This window comes from Oryctolagus cuniculus, chromosome 5 (assembly GCF_051225735.1).
Source record: "Oryctolagus cuniculus isolate XC-2025 breed Fujian yellow rabbit chromosome 5, ASM5122573v1, whole genome shotgun sequence".
Lineage (NCBI taxonomy): Eukaryota > Metazoa > Chordata > Mammalia > Lagomorpha > Leporidae > Oryctolagus > Oryctolagus cuniculus.
Genome location: NC_142871.1, coordinates 46,618,551 through 46,639,375, shown reverse-complemented (window position 1 = coordinate 46,639,375; position 20,825 = coordinate 46,618,551). Strand labels below are relative to the sequence as shown.

Here is a 20,825-nt window from a genome sequence, read left to right as displayed (position 1 = left end):
AATCATTTAACCCTTGGCCTTATTCTTTAAGTTAAAAGTGAAATAGTGCTACAGAGTTGTTTTTGAGGTCTAGGTGAAAATAACTTTGAAACAACCAGTCTGATTGTAAGCACAGAACTCAGTAAACAGGGACCAGCACTGTGGTGCAGCGGGTTAGGCTGTAGCCTGCAATGCTGGCATACCGTAAAGGTGATATTTCAATTCCCTATTGTTCTGCTTCTGATCCAGCTCCCTGCTCATGACCTGGGAGAGCAGTGGAGGATGGCCCAAGAGCTTGGGCCTCCTACACCTATGTGAGAACTTGGGAAAAGCTCCTGACTCCTGGATTCAGCCCAGCACAGCCTTGGCTGTTGCAGTCATCTAGGGAGTAAACCAGTTAATGGAAGATTTTTCTCTTTCTTTCTCTGCCTGTCCCTCTGCCTTTAACTCTGACTTTTAAATAAATAAATAAATAAATATATAAATAAATATTTTAAAAAAAGAATTCAGTGAACAGAAGCTGTTATTTTATTTATCTCTACCTAAAACATAATCATTCCACAGACTAATTCCTATTTGTTCTTTCAATCTTGTTTTAAGAATGGCATATATTTAATAATTATGTTTGAAAACTAAAGAAGGAAAACTAGAAGTAGTAAAAAATTAAAATTGGAAAAATTCAGTTAGACATAGCTATAGAACAAATAGTAAACAGGACATATGTATGCAAAGAAATATCTAAGAACTCAGCTAACAAAGACAAAGAGGTATATAAAGTTATATAAGTTAACAAACATAGAAGAGGGGAGGAGGTTTAACACAACTTTAATTGGATTTAAAAATAAAATGATAGAGAGAATATGGAAAAGGAAATAGAAGAATACAACTAAGATTTATCTGGAATTTAGATATTAATAATATTCTTGAAATACAGGGAATCCAAAATAAGAAAACGATGCAATAAATTAAATTTTGACTCTTCCCTTACACTGTAATAGCAACAATTTCAAATTTACAAAATTCCTTCTGTCTTTTTTGTTCTTTGTCCCATCAGAGTCTCAGAAATGTACTGCTTACATTTTCCATAGCACTTACCATTGTTCCTGACATAGTAAGTGGCTGATGTAGATTTATATGGTGGCTAAATGTACAAATTGACAAAGAGATGAGATGTAGCAATAGTAAGTAACGTGAGTTGAGTTGAGAGAGAAAATAATCAGTTTCTTAAAATTTTGTTTGCAATGATTGCACATATTTGTGGCCATTAGAAATCAGTGTTGGTGATAGTGGTCTTCCTGGAAGAGGGGAGATCTTAAGTGTAGAAAATAGATGTGCAAAAAGCAAAGCAGCAGGAAAGTCTTAGATTTTCCGGGAGGAACATGAACAAGTGCAGATGGAGCAGCTGGTTCCAGAAAGGAACTAGGAGGTTGTATTAGTCAGATTTTCATCATTACAAAAAAAAAAAAAAAAAAAAAATTCCTGAGACAAGCCACTTATAAAGGAAAGATAATTTTATTCGATTCAGTTTTGGAAGCCAAAAGTCCAAGGCATGATGCAGGTTCTGACAAAGGCTTCTAGATGGATGATGGCAGAGCCCATGCAGACGAAGGATCATATGATGATCCAGGAAGCATAGAGAGGGTGGGCCCAAGCTCAATCTTTTACATAAACTGTCTTGCAAAAATCTGAGGGGTCATGTGAAAGCCACCTTCTCCCAGGACCTAAGGAGCTCTCACTAGTCCCCTCCCACTACAGGTTATGCCATCTCCTGAAAGCACTTCCTGGAGACCAATTCTTTAACATACGGGGCTCTGCAGCACATTTACCATCAAAGCCATAGCAGAGATAGCCTAAAAATAGAGGACTGGCCAAGTGCACAATACCTTGAAAACCAAACTAGAGCGAGATTTTCCATACATGCTATAAAGAGACCAGTAAGATGTATGCCACATTAGTCTCTTCTGTGAATATTCTCACTCAAATAAATGCACAAATAAAACCCTGGCAATTTATAATTACAATAGAACCACATGAGTATGTATTCATATTCATAATTCTTTTATTCAGAAAACTCAATATAAATATCATATAGGGGGTACACAAGGGATTGTAAAAAAATGCATGGAAAATGTGTATTATGAAAAAAACTCTGCACTGGTTTTTTGAAAATTTTGCATCAACATGAACTTATTTTCTAGTTCTATTTTCCCATGAATTTTTTGAAGTCCTTTCATATAGTTTTCTGATCCTCTAAAGAACAAATGGCTGTCAGAAAGCCAATGGTATGTGACTTGCACACAAAGACCAGGTTTTCTTTTCAATGATGAATTCATAATTCCTGGCACTCAGATTAAATTAAAGAGATGGGTTTCCTAAAGCACTGTTTTCTTGTTCCTCAGAAAAGGTCACTGAAAAATGCTGATGATCTATGCTTAAACGATGACATTTTGCATAAAATGTTGATCCTCTGATTTCTGGTTCTAATGTAAAATTCATTAAGCTGAATTCTAGGGAGAATAAACTATAAGAGTAAGTAGCCCATTTAAGTAAGTGCATTTTCAAACTTCTTGCAGTCAAAAGAACTGGCTCAATTTCTCTTCTTATCCATGGTGTACCTTAAATGTCTGTTGGTTAGAGAAGAGATTTTCTTTCCTTTATATTTTGAGGGATATACTTTAAGAAGGGAGAGAGAGAGAGGGGTAATGAAGGAGTAAGGGAAGGAAGAAAAGCAAGAATGAGGAAGAAGGAAGGGAAGAAGGAAGGAGGGAAGGAGGGAAGGGGGGAAGGAGGGAAGGAGGGAAGGAGGGAGGGAAGGAAGCAAGGAAGGACAACATTTTGTTGCACTCCCTTCAGAGGTCACAACTAAAATAAAAGAAACAAAGTATAGTTACTTTTTTTCTAAGAATGCAATACCCGGCTTAGGGTTAGTGAAGCTAAACTGAAAAGTGGAAATGTTATTTGTATTTGTTCCAGCCTTTCATCTCATTACTTTTTTTAACTTTTATTTAATGAATATAGATTTCCAAAGTACAGCTTATGGATTACATTGGCTTCTCCCCCCACCAATGACTTCCCTCCCACCCGCAACCCTCCCCTTTCCCACTCTCTCTCCCCTTCCATTCATATCAAGATTCATTTTCAAATTTCTATATATACAGAAGATCTGTTTAGTATACATTAAGTAAAGATTTCAACAGTTTTCACCCCCATAGAAACACAAAGTGAAAAATACTGTTTGAGTACTCATTATAGCACTAAATCTCAATGTACAGCACATTAAGGACAGAGATCCTACATGAGGAGTAAGTGCACAGTGACTCCTGTTGTTGACTTAACAAATTGACACTCCTGTTTATGGCATCAGTAATCTCCCTATGCTCCAGTCATGAGTTTCCAAGGCTATGGAAGCCTTTTGAGTTCACCGAGTCTTATCTTATTTAGACAAGGTCATAGTCAAAGTGGAAGTTCTCTCCTCCCTTCAGAGAAAGGTACCTCCTTCAAAAAAAAAAAAAAAAAAAAAAAAACCTAAATGAAAGATCTCTGTGAGTGAGAAGATCTCTGTGAGTGAGATCCCAGTGGAAAGAACAGGTCATCTCATTACTTTCTCCCTGACTTTTCCATAGGTACCCATTCTTCCATAAAATTTGCATCTCTCCATCGTGCCCTTGAAAGCTCTAAGGTATTGCCATTAGCTGTGGGACTTTGAATCCTGAGTAGTGAGGCTTATCTGAAGATGGACTATATTAAAAACTTGATGAGAAGACAAAAGTGCTTTGTTGTTGAAAATTCCCCAATACTGCATATATTACTTCTGGTAAGTAGACTTGCAGGCTTTGCATAACAAAATATTATTTCCAAGTATATAAGAAGGTAATGCTACTGACTCAAAATTTATTCAGATACTAAAGTAATATTTGGGGGCCAGAACTATGGTGTAGAAGGTTAAGCCTCTGCCTGCAGTGCTGGTATCCCATATTAACACGGATTTGAGTCTCAGCTGCTCCACTTCTAATCCAAAATCCTGCTAATGTGCCCAGAAAAGCAGTGGAAGACAGTCCAAGTGTTTGGGGCCCTGCACCCGTGTGGGGGACCTATAAGATGATCCTGGCTTCTGGCTTTTAGATCAGCCCAGCTCCAGCAATGGCATCCATTTGGGAAGTGAAACAGTGCATGGAAGACGTTTCTCTCTGCCTCTGTCTCTCTCTGGCTGTAACTCAGCCTCTCAAATAAATAAGTAAATCTTTTTTTTAAAAGAGGTAATATTTGTAGATGTCAATGACTGGAACAATAGCGTAAATCAGTAACAAAAGAAGAAAAATCTGTACATTATTTCATTTGCATCCCTGGTTATATATTACAGTGGAAAGATAGGAATTAAGAATTCTCATAACTCTTTAGGTGATACAATCTATTCTTCTTCCCTTTGTTCTACCAATTTACCTGAAACATACTTCTAGTACATTTATTATTATTATGAGCAATATTATATTGCTGTTGCATACAAAATGGGGGCATGTCTGAATATGAATTTGGAAAAAAATACAAGAGCCAGATATTGGAGTACTCTAGATGCCGCTCTAAGAAGCTGGAACAATTAAATCAAGAATGATTTGTTCAATTTTATGCCTTTGACAATTTAGTATGGGTATTGGGGAGTTTTGGTAGATGTGAATCAGTGGAATAAATATAAAGACATGAAGGCAGTAATGAGGTCTATAAACAGATTCAATTAAAAGACAAGGCTTTAATTAAAATGAAATGAATGGTTTCAAATAGGAGAAACTATATTAAAACATATGAGGATAAAATCAACAGAATTTAAATTTCTTTAAATAAGCAGGTGGAAGGGAGAGAAAGAAAGATGGAAGTTCATTACCAGGTTCCCAGTGAGCCAGAGGGTAAACTGTAGTTTTACCCATTACAAAGAAAAGCAAGTTGGGAGGAGCAAATAAGGAGTTTAGGTTAAAAGATGGTGAATTTGAAGATGTTTATTTGGCAGCTAAACATATACAAGTAAGCCTAAAGTTGCATAAAAGTCTGAAATGGAGATACTGAATTGGGTATCTTCAGAATACACTGCTCAGCTTCAATCTTGACAGTGGTCATATCTCACCAGGAGAGAGTTTAGAATAAGAAAATCAGAGGGTTAGTAATGGAGTCTAGGAACACCCAAAATTCAGTTGGCACAAAGAAAAAGAAAACACAAGGAAATCAAAAATCAAGGGTGGAGAATATGGAGAGAACCAGAAGACTGTTTTATCGTGGAATCCCAACAAAAGGTAGATTTAGTGAGAGATGAAGTGTTAAATAGCACTGAAAATTCTAGTCTGCAAGGACTGAAATGGTTTTATTAGTTTAGCAAGGATAATGTCATCACATTAACCAGAGCACTGGTGATGTGGTAAGGACAGAAGCCTTATCATTGTGGGAGGGAAAAAATGATGGTAAACACTCTACCATTCAGAATTCTGGATACAAAAGTAATGAGGAAAATATTTCCAACATGAGGGGAAAAGGTTAGTAACGAGAAAGAGAACAATGCTACAAAACAGAATAGATGACTGATTAAGAAGGCAAAACCCAAAAAGTTAGTCTTTAAGAGAAGGAGAAACAACTATTATAAGAGTAACAGAGATGGTTATGAATTAGACAAGAACACAAGCTATTTCATTTTCCTTCTTTTATCCCCAGTCCACTTGCTTCTGAAGGATTGTCTGTATTTTACATTTCATGTCCTTTAATTTTGTCACCCTTTAGTTTTTACTTCTGTCCACTCGTCTTAAAAGTCTCTTTTGTAAATAATTAGGAGCAAGTATGCACCATGATGGCTAGGGTGCCACTTGAGATACCCAAACACCATTTTGGAATACCTGGGATCAAACCCAGCTCTGCCCTGTACTAATGTATATTCTAGGAAGCAGCAGTTAATGGCCCAAATACTTTGATCACTGCCAGTCCATGGCACACCTGGGTTGAGTTTCCTGCTCCTGGTTTTGTAGTATCCCAAGTCCAGCTGTTTGTTGTGGGCATTTGGGGAATGAAATCAGTGGATAAGAGATTCTCATTCATTCTCATTCTCTCTCTCACTCTTGCTCTCTCTCTCTTTTCTCTCCCTCCCTCTCTCCCTCCGTCTTAAATAAATAAAATAAATTTCTAAAAATGCAGATTATTATCTAGATGACAAATCCAATGACTTGGTGACCACCAACTTGTTAACGAAATGGTTTCTTTTCCTGCTATTACTCAATACTTTTTTTTTCCTTTTTATTTGTCTCTCCTTGCATTTTTCCCCGAATATAAATTTTCCCTCATCTCTCGAAGACAAGCTCACTGACTCTTGATTCCACCACTATCTTCATGCATAAGGCACCATTCACATATTTTCATCCTTGTCCCCATATGGAGCCCCAGTTTTACAATGAGAGCCACATACACGAGCCATTAGCACTATAAATATTTCTCAAACAAATCTTGTCTTTCCCCTCCACACTATTTCGCCCCTCCAAACAATTTTTTTCATTTTTCCTCTTAATTTTTATTAAGACTATCAACAATAGGTTTCAAGTATATAATCAGATAAACTTACTACTGTCATTAAATTATTTCTTATTTTTCCTGGCCCAAAGCTAATCAGCTGTGAAATTCCATTAAATCTGCACCTGCAACAGTGTTCACATAACTCTGTCCTTTCTCCCACGACTAAGATTCTAATCTACTCAAGATTCTAATACATGTCAAATACTTGCAGATGTTCCCTAGCCAACCTGGCTAATTCAAATTTCTGCTTTTGTAGTTGATCTTCCTAAAGTAAATATCTGATTGTTATCCTATATTGATAATTTCCCATTGCCTCTTATTACATATGGAATGAGGTACAATTTTAAAACTGAAGTTTTTAAAACTTTTATCTCTGGTTATGTTAGTTAATATCAAGTTCTTAAGACATCTGCTCTTGGATATATCTTGAAAATTATCACCATTTTGCTTTTCTCAGTTACCTATGTCTGATACATCCTTCCTACTCATTGTTAACACAACAAAACCCTCTCTGTTATTTAATGTTTACATCTAAAATCACCTTATGTAGTAAACAATTTTATTTTCCCTAGAAAAGAAAAAAAAATTAAACTTCATGGCAATTTATCTGTACTTAGCTCTCCACCCTGATGGCTTTTACCCTTGACCTGTAGATATAGGGGAAATTTTTAATTGATAGTGAAAATTGAAGTCTATTTAGTGACTCAACAAAAATTCACATTTTTCTAATGTTTAAAATTGCAAAAGAACTCTATCAACACAATTTTTTTCTTGATTTTGCAAGTTGTATGTGATCCATAAATATACATTCAATGAAAATTATTAGGAAGTTGCAAAATGCCAAGCAAATGTAAACTCGTAAGATGATACCATGTTACTCATTAAATACTAAATGTCTACAAAGAAAATATGGTTTAAAAGCAGATTTAAGAGAAAACAATTTATACTTGGTATAAATTTGCACATTACAATAACATAAAAGTGATTATTTACTTTCAAAAAGTTTAAAACAACCACAAAATTAATAATTTCCACTTAATATTGCACAATTCCAATTCAAACTTTAGTTTAGAATGGTTTCGCACTATTTTAAAACTAAAAATAACTCCCAAATCATTTTATTTTTCTGCTTACTTGTGAAAGACTATAAAGTGATCATCTTGTAAAGTACGATAAATATTATGGGATTAGGATGTTAAATAACATTATGGGATTTGGGCTGAAATTGACATGGATTAAAGGATACTTCAAATAGTTAATGGAAAATAGAATTAAAATTATTAGTTTATTGTAATACAAAAATAATTTGAAATCTACTTATAGATTTTTTATAAAATGAACTTTCCATGGACTTTTTGAAGACTGCTCCTAATAATATATTTTCAGGTGTAACTGACTGTTATCAGGAAGTAAGGGATGTGCAAACTAATAAGTAAGACAGGTCTCCAATATTTGTTCATAATTTGTCATATTGCTAATGCACTACCTGAAATTAATGACATTTCCAATAGCTTTAAAAGGTTTCTGCTTATTCTGTAGTTGCTGGTAAATCCAGTACACAGAATTATATTTAAATTGAGAATTAAGTTGCACAGTCTATGATGAACCAGAGACAAAGTAGTTGGTGCCAGTAATTTGTGTTTATAAACAAATTGTATTTCTACTTCTGTCTAAGCCTGCAAAGCAGGCCTAGTTAAGTCCAGTAAAAATGTTTGGCCACACTCTAAAGTCGGAGAATCTTCATGGCTAAAGACTGAAGTGTGCCGGCGCCGCGGCTCACTAGGCTAATCCTCTGCCTTGCGGCGCCAGCACACCGGGTTCTAGTCCGGGTCGGGGCGCCGGATTCTGTCCCGGTTGCCCCTCTTCCAGGCCAGCTCTCTGCTGTGGCCCGGGAGTGCAGTGGACTTGGGCCCTGCACCTCATGGAAGACCAGGATAAGTACCTGGCTCCTGCCATCAGATCAGCGTGGTGCGCTGGCTGCAGTGCGCCGGCCACAGCGGCCATTGGAGGGTGAACCAACGGCAAAGGAAGACCTTTCTCTCTGTCTCTCTCTCTCTCACTGTCTACTCTGCCTGTCAAAAAAAAAAAAAAAAAAAAAGATAAAAAAACAAAACAAAGACTGAATAGCTGAATAGTTTAGTAATTTATGGATCAGTTTCAGTTCCATCTCTGTGTAATCCAGTTTGACCTGAGTATCAAAGTATGTATGTTTGTATTTCTACCCTAAATATCCAAAATTCAAATGACTCATCCTATGTATGGGTCAGTTCCCAGTAATTTATTCTTTAAACTTTAACTCAAATCTAGACCGTCTTCTGCATAATGCATCTATAAGGCTCAGTATCTAAAAACTAATTCAAGGAGAAATTCATCTACTATTATTTGGACACTATTTATTTTACCCTTAACTGGAGATTTAGAACATAACTTGGACTCATTTTTGTTCTTGCTTTCAACACATACCACTGCCTTGTCATTATGTCCATTACTGAGTACATGTACTCCAGTATTAATGCCTGGATTGATTAATTAATTAATTTCTTTGTCTCTGTATTAAGACCCTTAGCTTTTTTGTGATACTATAACATTAGACATTCTAAAGCAACCATGGCATATCCACCTTATACCAATAAACAATGTCAATTGCAGAAAATGACACCAAATAGAAGGACATGTTTATTAATGTGTTTCTGAGGTACTTTCAAAGACATTAAACACATTATTTATTTCATTCCAAATTTCTAAAGGTGTTTTTTAAAAGTGCAATATCCCCTACTCAACATCTTACAAAAGGCATTTCCTAATTTGGCATTATTCTTGCACAGACAGACTACTATTCATGTGAGTTGTATTAGTCAAAATTTTATTTCCTCAAGTCCTCATATCCAAAGGCAAAATGCTGAAACTTGAATCACATTGCACACAGATAGTTGCATTTCTACAATTGTTAAAATATGAACTAGCAATTTGACCATTAATTACTATTGGCATTAGGGATACAAATGCAAAGCCTTGTCAACACAGATGCTGCAAGTCTTGTGCAAAGCAGCTTTGTTTTCACATCAATGAAATAGTAAAATCAATAAATAAAACTCAATATGCACAAAACAATTAGAATAAAATCCTTGCAGAAATAAGTTATAGTCATGACATCTTTTTCTTTAAGCTTCATTTACCTTTTTTAGTTGAGGCAGCACTAACCTCTTCCTTTCTTTCGATTTCTGTAAATTCACATATCAAAGGAATAAAAAAATGGATGTCAGAGATGCTAGATTGATATCCTACAGTATTATAAATCAGACAATAAAGTTTACCAAAAGATAAAATGTATCTGAAACTTGAAAGTAAAGTAAGTGCAGATAAAGCCAAAATATAAAGAACTTGTATGCTTTCTCAAAAAAAAAATCTTTTTTAAAGTATTTTTTAACTTTTATTTAGTAAATATAACTTTCCAAAGTACAGTTTATGGATTACAATAGCTTCCCCCCCTCATAATTTCCCTCCCACTCGCACCCCTCCCATCTCCTGCTCCCTCTCCCATTCCATTCACATCAAGATTCATTTTCAATTATCTTTATATACAGAAGATCAATTTAGCATATATTAAGTCAAGCTTTCATCAGTTTGCACCCACACTGAAACACAAAGTGTAAAATACTGTTTCAGTACTAGTTATAGCATTACTTCACATTGGACAACACATTAAGGACAGATCCCACATGAGAAGTAAGTACACAGTGACTCCTGTTGTTGACTTAACAATTTGACACTCTTGAATATGGCGTCAGTAATCTCCCTAGACTCTAGTCATGAGTTGCTAAGGCTATGGAAGCCTTTTGAGTTTGCTGACTTTGATCTTATTCCGACAGGGTCATGGTCAAAGTGGAAGTTCTCTCCTCCCTTCAGAAAAAGGTACCCGTTCTTTCCACTGGGATCTCACTCGCGGAGATCTTTCATTTAGGTTTTTGTTTGTTTGTTTGTTTGTTTGTTTTTTTCCAGAGTGTCTTGGCTTTCCATGCCTAAAATACTCTCATGGGCTCTTCAGCCATATCCTAATGCCTTAAGGGCTAATTCTGAGGCCAGAGTGCTCTTTAGGACATCTGCCATTCTATGAGTCTGCTGTGTATCCTGCTTCCCATGTTTGGTCGTTCTCTCCCTTTTTGATTCTATCAGTTAGTATTAGCAGACACTAGTCTTGTTTGTGTGATCCCTTTGACTCTTAGACCTATCAGTGTGATCAACTGTGAACAGAAATTGATCACTTGGACTAATGAGATGGCATTGGTACATGCCACCTTGATGGGATTGTATTGGAATCCCCTGGCACACACAAAATAATTATCTTAAATCACATAGAAATTTTCTTCTAAGGTGGAACTCCGTGGTGATTAAATTATATGCTAGTTTCAGTAGTGATAGGAGAGTTTGGTGGCTTAGCCTACAAAACGCAATCTTAAATGAAGAGATAATCTGAAATTCTGATCCTACTACAAAATGTTAGATCTCAAGTCAAGACTCATTTCTAACTTTTGTGTAGTTCACAGGAAAATAATAAAAATAATGAGCTGATGAATTTCCTAAAAGTCCTATTGTCCTATTTATTTGTTTTATGAACTCTGTATTATTTGACCTTGTTCTCCTGTGCCATCTTTTTTTTTTTTGTTTTAATGAATATTGTATATGACCCTTCACCCACATACATTCAACAGTTGAAGCTCTGGAACAATTGACCAATGACCATCTTTACACTCCTTGTCATCCCTGTGCCACACATCCTGGGCCATGACAGAGACCATGTGTCATCCCTTTCAGGTTTGATCCCCAAATGTTAAACACCTTGAAGGTCATAATTTAAGCCCAGGCAAGAAATCATGCAACATCTTCTTCTTCAAATTGCCTCAAGACCCTCAGCTCTACTACTGATCAACTCCCCTGACTCTTCACTACTTTCTAATGAAGACATTAGATCAGTAGTTTCCAAAATTTGGCAAGCCTCAGAATCACCTGGATGGCTTTTGAAACAAAAGATGGGGTGGGTATTGTAATGCAGTGTATTAAGCCATCCCTTGGGATGCCCGTATCCTATGTTGGAGATACTGGTTCAAGTCTCAGCTATTATACTTCCTACCCAACCTCTTGCCAGTGCAGCTGAGAAGGAGCAGATGATTGCCCAAGTACTTTCCTTGCCACCCACATGGAAGGAAGACCTGAATGGAATTTTCATTCTGCTAGCCTCGGCCTGGATCAACCCTAGCTGTTGTGGTCCTTTAGGAAATGATCCAGTGACTGATATTTTAGCCTCCTAAAACCATTTCAGTCTGGTGTTATTTTGAGTATTGTTTTGAGTATATTCCAACAGCAGTTATCTGTGATGCAGATAGTGATTCTATAATTTATTATCCAAACTGAGTAAGTAGATGTAGGTGCTAGTAACAATTAGTTTGGGATAATACACTAACCTAAGACTGCCCTAACTCAGATATATATGTGACATGGAAAATGAGTCCAGACATACCCCACTTGCTATCAAACCTGCTGATTCAGGCCCATAGACCTTTATCCCAAGAAGCTTCCAAGCCAAAGCTCCTTAGTTGAATCAAAAAAAAAATCATTCATTTATGCTAAGACAAACTCTTCCAAATACTCTTCTAGCATTATAAAACTGAAAAGATTCAATAGTATTTTTATTTTAATTCTACATACTGGCTTTTTCTGAATGATACTGACATGTACTACTAGATCAAATGATAGATGATATTTAGACACTTAACTATGGTTAACAGGTAAGCATAGGGTTGGTGACTGAGCAGACTATAAAATATGTGTAGCACTCAAATCAAGTAATGAAAAATTCATGATATTTCCATATAAATTTAGATCTCCAATTTAAAATGACTAGACTTTGCTTCAGATTTCATCATGCGTGACTTTTTTTGCTCAGAATTCAAGCTGACCACTTGACAGATTGAGTATGCATATGGAATACATGATCAGGTCTCCAAAGTCCTTGAAATAGAATGAAGCGATTCCTGGCAGTGTTTCTCAAGGTCTTGAAAAACACTGTTTGAAGTGTTCACTGTTAAAAAGGAGGTGATGCAGTCAGATCTATTCAATACATAATGTCGACTTCATTCCTTCTCGAAGATTCTTCATGGATGATGTTAAAATCTGAAATGCCCTGACCTCTAAAAACGTGCTTGTTCTGTCTTCTCCTGTTTGGGAATGACTAATCATTTACTCTACATTGTTATCCCATGCATGGAGATTCATATGTAGAGGGCTGCACGGAAAACTGGGTGTGTTGAAACATTTTTGCATATATTATGATAGGTAAAACTGTTGAGTTGCAGAAACTTAAAATGTAAGTTTGGCATCCCTACCTGGTATCAGCACTCTTCTTCCACCCATGCTAAACTCTGATGTATTGCTTTAAATGTGGCGATATTAAGTGTCCTCCTTAGCATTGAACTGTTGCACTTGAAAGCTTTCCTTTTCTTCAAGTTTGTGGTACAATGAGAACTTCTATCTTCAACCGAGACAGCTCCCAAACTCATCCATGCCTTCTAATATTTTTTACAATGATTTTAGCTATTTCCTCAGGTCCTAGAGTCACCACTAAATCCAATTTATTTCTTTAATCAATTTATTTTCTTTAATCCAGCATTAATATAGCCCATAGTACACCCCATAGTATATCATGGTTATCAGTAAATATTTCAATTTATTTTCTTTAATCCAGCATTAATACAAATCATCATTGATTTTTTTCATCAACTTGCTCATACTCTCACCTATTCCTTTAAAATCAATATCTTAAAATCATATCACATAAACATTTGATTTATGGTTTTTTGTTTGTTTTTTTTTTTTAACAGGCAGAGTGGACAGTGAGAGAGAGACAGAGAGAAAAGTCTTCCTTTGCCCTTGGTTCACCCTCCAATGGCCGCCGCAGCCAGCGCGCTGCGCCCAGCGCACCACACTGATCCGAAGCCAGGAGTAAGGTGTTTCTCCTGGTCTCCCATGCGGGTGCAGGGCCCAAACACTTGGGCCATCCTATTGAGCCACGGCGCCAGCCGATTTATGTTAATTTAGGTACATATCTTATTCTTTCCTTGGTTGTCATTGTCTAATGAAGCATAATATTCTTTTTTTTTTTAACTTTTATTTAATGAATATAAATTTCCAAAGTACGATTTATGGATTACAATGGCTTCCCCCCCATACCGTCCCTCCCACCCACAACCCTCCCCTTTCCCACTCCCTCTCCCCTTCCATTCACATCAAGATTCATTTTAGATTATCTTAATATACAGAAGATCAGCTTAGTATACATTAAGTAAGGATTTCAACAGTTTGCTCCCACACAGAAACATAAAGTGACTCCTGTTGTTGACTTTACCAATTGACACTCCTGTCTATGGCATCAGTAATCTCCCTATGCTCCAGTCATGAGTTTCCAAGGCTATGGAAGCCCTCTGAGTTCTCCAATTTTTATCTTGTTTAGACAAGGTCATAGTCAAAGTGGAGGTTCTCTCCTCCCTTCAGAGAAAGGTACCTCCTTCTTTGAAGACCTGTTCTTTCCACTGGGATCTCACTCACAGAGATCTTTTGCCAGAGTGTCTTGGCTTTCCATGCCTGAAATACTCTCATGGGCTTTTCAGCCAGATCCAAATGCCTTTAGGGCTGATTCTGAGGCCAGAGTGCTATTTAGGACATCTGCCATTCTATGAGTCTGCTGAGTATCTCACTTCCCATGTTGGATCACTCTCCCCTTTATTTATTCTATCGGTTAGTATTAGCAGGTACTAGATTTGTTTATGTGCTCCTTTTGACTCTTAGTCCTTTCATTATGATCAATTGTGAACTGAAATTGATCACTTGGACTAGTGAGATGGCATTGGTACATGCCACCTTGATGGGATTAAATTGGAGTCCCCTGGTATGTTTCTAACTCTACCATTTGGGGCAAGTCAGCTTGAGCATGTCCCAAATTATACATCTCTTCCCTCTCTTATTCCTACTCTTATGTTTAACAGGGATCACATTTCAGTTAAATTTCAACACTTAAGAATAACTGTGTATTAATTACAGAATTAAACCAGTCATATTAAGTAGAACAGACAAAAAAACTACTAAGAGGGATAATGTATTAAGTTGTTCATTAACAGTCAGGGCTATGCTGATCAAGTCACCGTTTCCCATAGTGTCCATTCCACTTCAACAGGTTTCCTTTTTGGTGTTCAGTCAGTTGTCACCGATCAGGGCGAACATATGGTATTTGTCCCTTTGGGACTGGCTTAATTCACTCAGCATGATGTGTTCCAGATTCCTCCATCTTGTTGCAAATGACTGGATTTCGTTGTTTCTTACTGCGGTATAGTATTCTAAAGAGTACATATCCCATAATTTCTTTATCCAGTCTACCGTTGATGGGCATTTAGGTTGGTTCCAGGTCTTAGCTATTGTGAATTGAGCTGCAATAAACATTAGGGTGCAGACCGCTTTTTTGTTTGCCAATTTAAATTCCTTTGGGTGAATTCCAAGGAGTGGGATGGCTGGGTCGAACGGTAGGGTTATCTTCAGGTTTCTGAGGGATCTCCAGACTGACTTCCATAGTGGCTTGACCAGTTTGCATTCCCACCAACAGTGGGTTAGTGTCCCTTTTTCCCCACATCCTCGCCAGCATCTGTTGTTGGTAGATTTCTGAATGTGAGCCATTCTAACCGAGGTGAGGTGGAACCTCATTGTGGTTTTGATTTGCATTTCCCTGATTGCTAATGACCTTGAACATTTTTTCATGTGCCTGTTGGCCATTTGGATTTCCTCTTTTGAAAAATGTCTATTGAAGTCCTTGGCCCATCTCTTAATGGGGTTGTTGGTTTTGTTTTTGGGGAGTTTCTTGATCTCTTTGTAGATTCTGGTTATTAACCCTATATCTGTTGCATAGTTTGCAAATATTTTTTCCCATTCTGTCGGTTGTCTCTTCACTCTCCTGACTGTTTCTTTTGCAGTACAGAAACTTCTCAATTTGATGCAATCCCAATAGTTAATTTTGGCTTTGACTGCCTGTGCCTCCCGGGTCTTTTCCAGAAACTCTTTGCCTGTGCCAATATCTTGAAGGGTTTCTCCAATGTTCTCTAGTAACTTGATGGTGTCAGGTCGTAGATTTAGGTCTTTAATCCATTTTGAGTGAATTTTTGTGTAAGGTGTAAAGTAGGGGTCTTGCTTCATGATTCTGCACGTGGAAATCCAATTTTCCCAGCACCATTTATTGAATAGACTGTCCTTGCTCCAGGAATTAGCTTTAGATCCTTGATCAAATATAAGTTGGCTGTAGATGTTTGGGTTGATTTCTGGTGTTTCAATTCTGTTCCATTGGTCTATCCATCTGTTTCTGTACCAGTACCATGCTGTTTTGATTACAACTGCCCTGTAGTATGTCCTGAAATCTGGTATTGTGATGCCTCCGGCTTTGTTTTTGTTGTACAAGATTGCTTTAGCTATTCGAGGTCTCTTGTGCCTCCATATAAATTTCAGCACCAATTTTTCCAGATCTGAGAAGAAGGTCTTCGGTATTTTGATTGGTATTGCATTGAATTTATAAATTGCTTTTGGGAGAATGGACATTTTGATGATATTGATTCTTCCAATCCATGAGCATGGAAGATTTTTCCATTTCTTGGTATCCTCTTCTATTTCTTTCTTTAAGGTTTTGTAATTTTCATCGTAGAGATCTTTAACGTCCTTGGTTAAGTTTATTCCAAGGTATTTGATTGTTTTTGTAGCTATTGTGAATGGGATTGATCTTAGAAGTTCTTCCTCAGCCATGGCATTGTCTGTGTATACAAAGGCTGTTGATTTTTGTGCATTGATTTTATACCCTGCTACTTTGCCAAAATCTTCTATGAGTTCCAATAGTCTCTTAGTAGAGTTCTTTGGGTCCCCTAAATAAAGAATCATGTCATCTGCAAAGAGGGATAGTTTGAGTTCTTCCTTCCCAATGTGTATCCCTTTAATTTCTTTTTCTTGCCTAATAGCTCTGGCTAGAACCTCCAGAACTATATTGAATAGTAGTGGTGAGAGTGGACATCCCTGTCTGGTACCAGATCTCAGTGGAAATGCTTCCAACTTTTCCCCGTTCAATAGGATGTTGGCTGTGGGTTTTTCATAGATTGCTTTGATTGTATTGAGGAATGTTCCTTCCAAACCCAGTTTGCTTAGAGTTTTCATCATGAACAGATGTTGTATTTTATCAAATGCTTTCTCGGCATCTATTGAGATAATCATATGATTTTTCTTCTGCAGTCTGTTAATGTGGTGTATCACATTGATTGTCTTGCGCACAGTAAACCATCCCTGCATACCAGGGATAAATCCCACTTGGTCTGGGTGGATGATCTTTCTGATGTGTTGTTGCATTCTATTGGCGAGAATTTTATTGAGGATTTTTGCATCTATGTTCATCAGCGATATTGGTCTATAATTTTCTTTCAGTGCTGCATCTTTTTCCGGCTTAGGAATTAAGGTGATGCTGGCTTCATAGAAAGAATTTGGGAGGACTCCCTCTTCTTCGATTGTTCTGAATAGTTTGAGAAGAATTGGAGTTAGTTCTTCTTTAAATGTCTGGTAGAATTCAGCAGTGAATCCATCTGGTCCTGGGCTTTTCTTTGTTGGGAGGGCCTTTATTACTGTTTCAATTTCTGTCTCAGTTATGGGTCTGTTTAGGTTTTCGATGTCTTCATGGTTCAATTTAGGTAGGTTGCATGTGTGAATCTATCCATTTCTGATAGGTTTCCCTGTTTGCTGGCATACAAGTCCTTGTAGTAATTTCTGATGATTCTATTTATTTCTGTGGTGTCTGTTGTTACATTTCCTTTTTCATCTCTGATTTTATTGATTTGGGTCTTTACTCTTCTTTTTTTAGTTAGTTGGGCCAATGGGGTGTCAATTTTGTTTATTTTTTCAAAAAACCAGCTCCTCGTTTGGCTGATTTTTTGGAATGTTTTTCTTGATTCAATCCTGTTGATTTCTTCTCTGATTTTAATTATTTCTCTTCTCCTGCTAGATTTGGGTCTGGTTTGCTGTAGGTTTTCTAGATCCTTGAGGTGAATTGAAAGCTCATCTATTTGGTGCCTTTCCAATTTCTTGATGTAGGCACCTATTGATATAAACTTTCCTCTTAACACTGCTTTTGCTGCGTCCCATAAGTTTTGTATGTTGTGCTGTTATCCTCATTTACTTCCAGAAAGTTTTTGATTTCTCTTTTGATTTCTTCTATGACCCAGTGTTCATTCAGGAGCATGTTGTTCAGTCTCCATGTGTTTGCATATGCTCTAGGGATTCCTGAGTTGCTAATTTCCAACTTCATTCCTTTATGGTCTGAGAAGCTGCATGATATGATTCTAATTCTTTTGAATTTGCTGAGGCTTGCTTTATGGCCTAGTATGTGGTCAATCCTAGAGTAGGTTCCATGTACTGCTGAGAAGAATGTAAAATCTTTAGCTGTAGGATGGAAAGTTCTGTATATATCTGTTAGATCCATTTGGGCTATAGTGTCATTTAAATCTACTGTATCCTTGTTGATCTTCTGTCCTATTGATCTGTCTATTTCTGAGAGTGGAGTATTGAAGTCCCCCAGTACTATTGTATTGGGGTCTAAGTCTCCCTTTAAGTCCGTTAACAAATCTTTTAGATAAACCGGTGCCCTGTAGTTAGGTGCATATACATTGATAATTGTTATATCTTCCTGTTGAATTGATCCCTTAATCATTATGTAGTGTCCCTCTTTGTTTCTCTTAACGGTTTTTGTGGTAAAGTTTATGGTGTCTGATATTAAGATGGCTACGCCTGCTCTTTGTTCATTTCTGTTGGCATGGTATATCTTTTTCCAGCCTTTCACTTTCAGTCTGTATGCATCTTTGTTGGAAAGATGTGTTTCTTGTAAGCAGCAAATAAATGGGTTTTGTTCCTTAACCCAATCAGCCAATCTGTGTCTTTTAACTGGACAGTTCAGGCCATTCACGTTCAATGTGACTAATGATAAGTGGTAACTTTGCCCTGCCATTTGCCAAAGATAAGATCTAATATATGCTTTGAATTCCCTGTGATCTTTTGCTGTGTGCTTTCCTTCCTTGGTTTCCTTCCTTTACCTTCTTTCATATTGATGACCGTGTTTCTGTGTTTCTGTGTGTAACACATCTTTAAGCATCTTTTGCAGGGCTGGACGAGTGGCAACAAATTCTTTCAATTTCTGTTTGTTATGAAAAGTCTTTATTTCACCTTCATTCACAAATGATAGCTTTGCAGGATATAATATTCTGGGCTGGCAGTTGTTCTCTCTTAGTACCTGGGCTATATCTCGCCATTCCCTCCTAGCTTGTAGAGTTTCTGATGAGAAGTCAGCTGTGAGTCTGATTGGAGATCCTCTGAGAGTAATCTGACGTTTCTCTCTTGCACATTTTAGGATCTTTTCTTTATGTTTCACTGTGGAGAGTTTAATTACAACGTGTCGTGGTGAGGATCTCTTTTGGTCGTGTTTATTAGGGGTTCTGTGAGCTTCCTGTACCAGGATTTCTCTGTCCTTCTCCAAACCTGGGAAATTTTCTGCTAATATCTCACTAAAAAGGCCTTCTAATCCTTTCTCCCTCTCCATGCCTTCAGGAACTCCTAGAACCCGAATGTTGGGTTTTTTAATAGTATCCTGAAGATTCCCGACAATATGTTTTAGATTTCTAATTTCCTCGTCTTTTCTTTGGTTTGACTGTATCCTTTCCTGTTCTCTGTCTTCTAAGTCCGATATTCTCTCTTCTGCTTCTCCCATTCTGTTTGTAAGGCTCTCTATTGTGTTTTTCATTTGATCTATTGAATTCTTCACTTCAGTCACTATCCCAGTTTCCTGTTGTACTAGTTGTTTCGTTTCATTTTGATTCCTCCTTAATATTTCATTTTCACGAGAGAGATTTTCTATCTTGTCCATTAAGGATTTCTGTAGTTCAAGAATTTGTTTTTGAGAACTTCTTAATGTTCTTATCAATTTTTTGAGATCTGCTTCTTGCATTTCTTCTATGTCATCATCCTCATAATCTTGAATTGGGGTGTCTTTTTCAGTTGAGGGCTTCATGGTGACTTCCTTGTTTTTATTACCTTGGTTTTTGCGTTTGTTATTTGTCATATTGGAGATATTTGGTTTCTTCACTGTGGTGCTTTTTCTTGTTATACTATGACTCTAGATTAAGTGGACTATCTGTTTTTGATGGAGCCTTAGGGCTTGAGATGGGTGTGGCCTGAGAGCTCTGTTTGGTGTGCCAAAGGTGACACTCCCAGGTTAGGCGTGGTAAACCTCTCTCTCTCTCTCTCTCTCTCTTTTTGATTCAAAAGGGAAGTTATTCTGCACAGCTGAACGAAGTTGGAGGTAGTTAGCAGGCAAATGATATACCCGCAGGAGCCAGAGATCGGAAGCTCTTTCCCAAGGACCACACAGGGAATCTGTTCGGCCCTCGGAGTGGGCTCAAATTCTCCTTCAGTCTCCCACTGGGTTGCCAAAGTTACGGAATTGTAGCGTCTCTGGAGAGTGCTCACGTGAATTCTGTGAGATCTCTCCCCCACCGTCTCTTTTTTCACAGTCTCAGTTCAGTAGCACCACAAATTTACTAGGTCCTAATCTCCTGTTAATTCGCCCCGCCCAGAGTCAAGTTTTTCTGCTAGGCTCAGGGCCGGTGCAGACCTGAGGTCACTCTGCTTATGACGTATGTCCAAGATGGCGCCTGCTCTTTGTCTTGCTCGCCCTTGAGAGGTGAGCGGAGAGAGAGAAACCCGTGTCCGTACCAGTCACCTTTTTTTTTTTTTTTCCTCTCTCTCTCTTCCAGTTAGCTTGGTGAAGTCCCCCCCCCCGGGGGGGGTCGTTCCCTCTAGTCTCCTCTCTCCGCTTGCCTGCCGGTGTCTCGGGTTATTGAGGTTCGGCTCACCTCGTGTTCCAGCGCTGGTGTGTTGAGTCTGCCGCTGGTGTCCCAAACTGTGGGCTCCCACGCTCTCCACGCAGGTCCGCTCCCCTTCCAGCGCCGATGTGTGGACTCGGAGCCCTGGACGTCCCAAGTCTCTCCGCTGTTGTCTGTGTGGCAAGCACTCCCCTTCGAGCACTTGCGCGCAGACACTGCAGCTTGCGCAGCTCGGTCCCGCGGCTCGGCTTCCGCGGCTCGGCTTTCGCGCGGTGGGCGACCTTGTTCTCCCAGTAGGTCCTCCAATTCATGACCACTGGATCCAGAAGAGTTTCCTCTGCAATATTTTGCTGGTTCTTTTTTCTGAGGCTACCG

At 37.9% G+C, this 20,825-nt stretch overlaps 1 protein-coding gene across 1 annotated transcript in view; it reads right to left on the bottom strand.

Moving 5' to 3' along the window:
- The window catches only part of TRDN (triadin), a gene marked incomplete at its 5' end in the record, with an annotated part of 426,652 nt that overhangs the window by 129,578 nt on the left and 276,249 nt on the right, over positions 1-20,825 (bottom strand). The window contains 1 exon segment of the mRNA NM_001082743.1: positions 9,693-9,737. Coding sequence (NP_001076212.1) covers positions 9,693-9,737 — 45 coding nt within the window.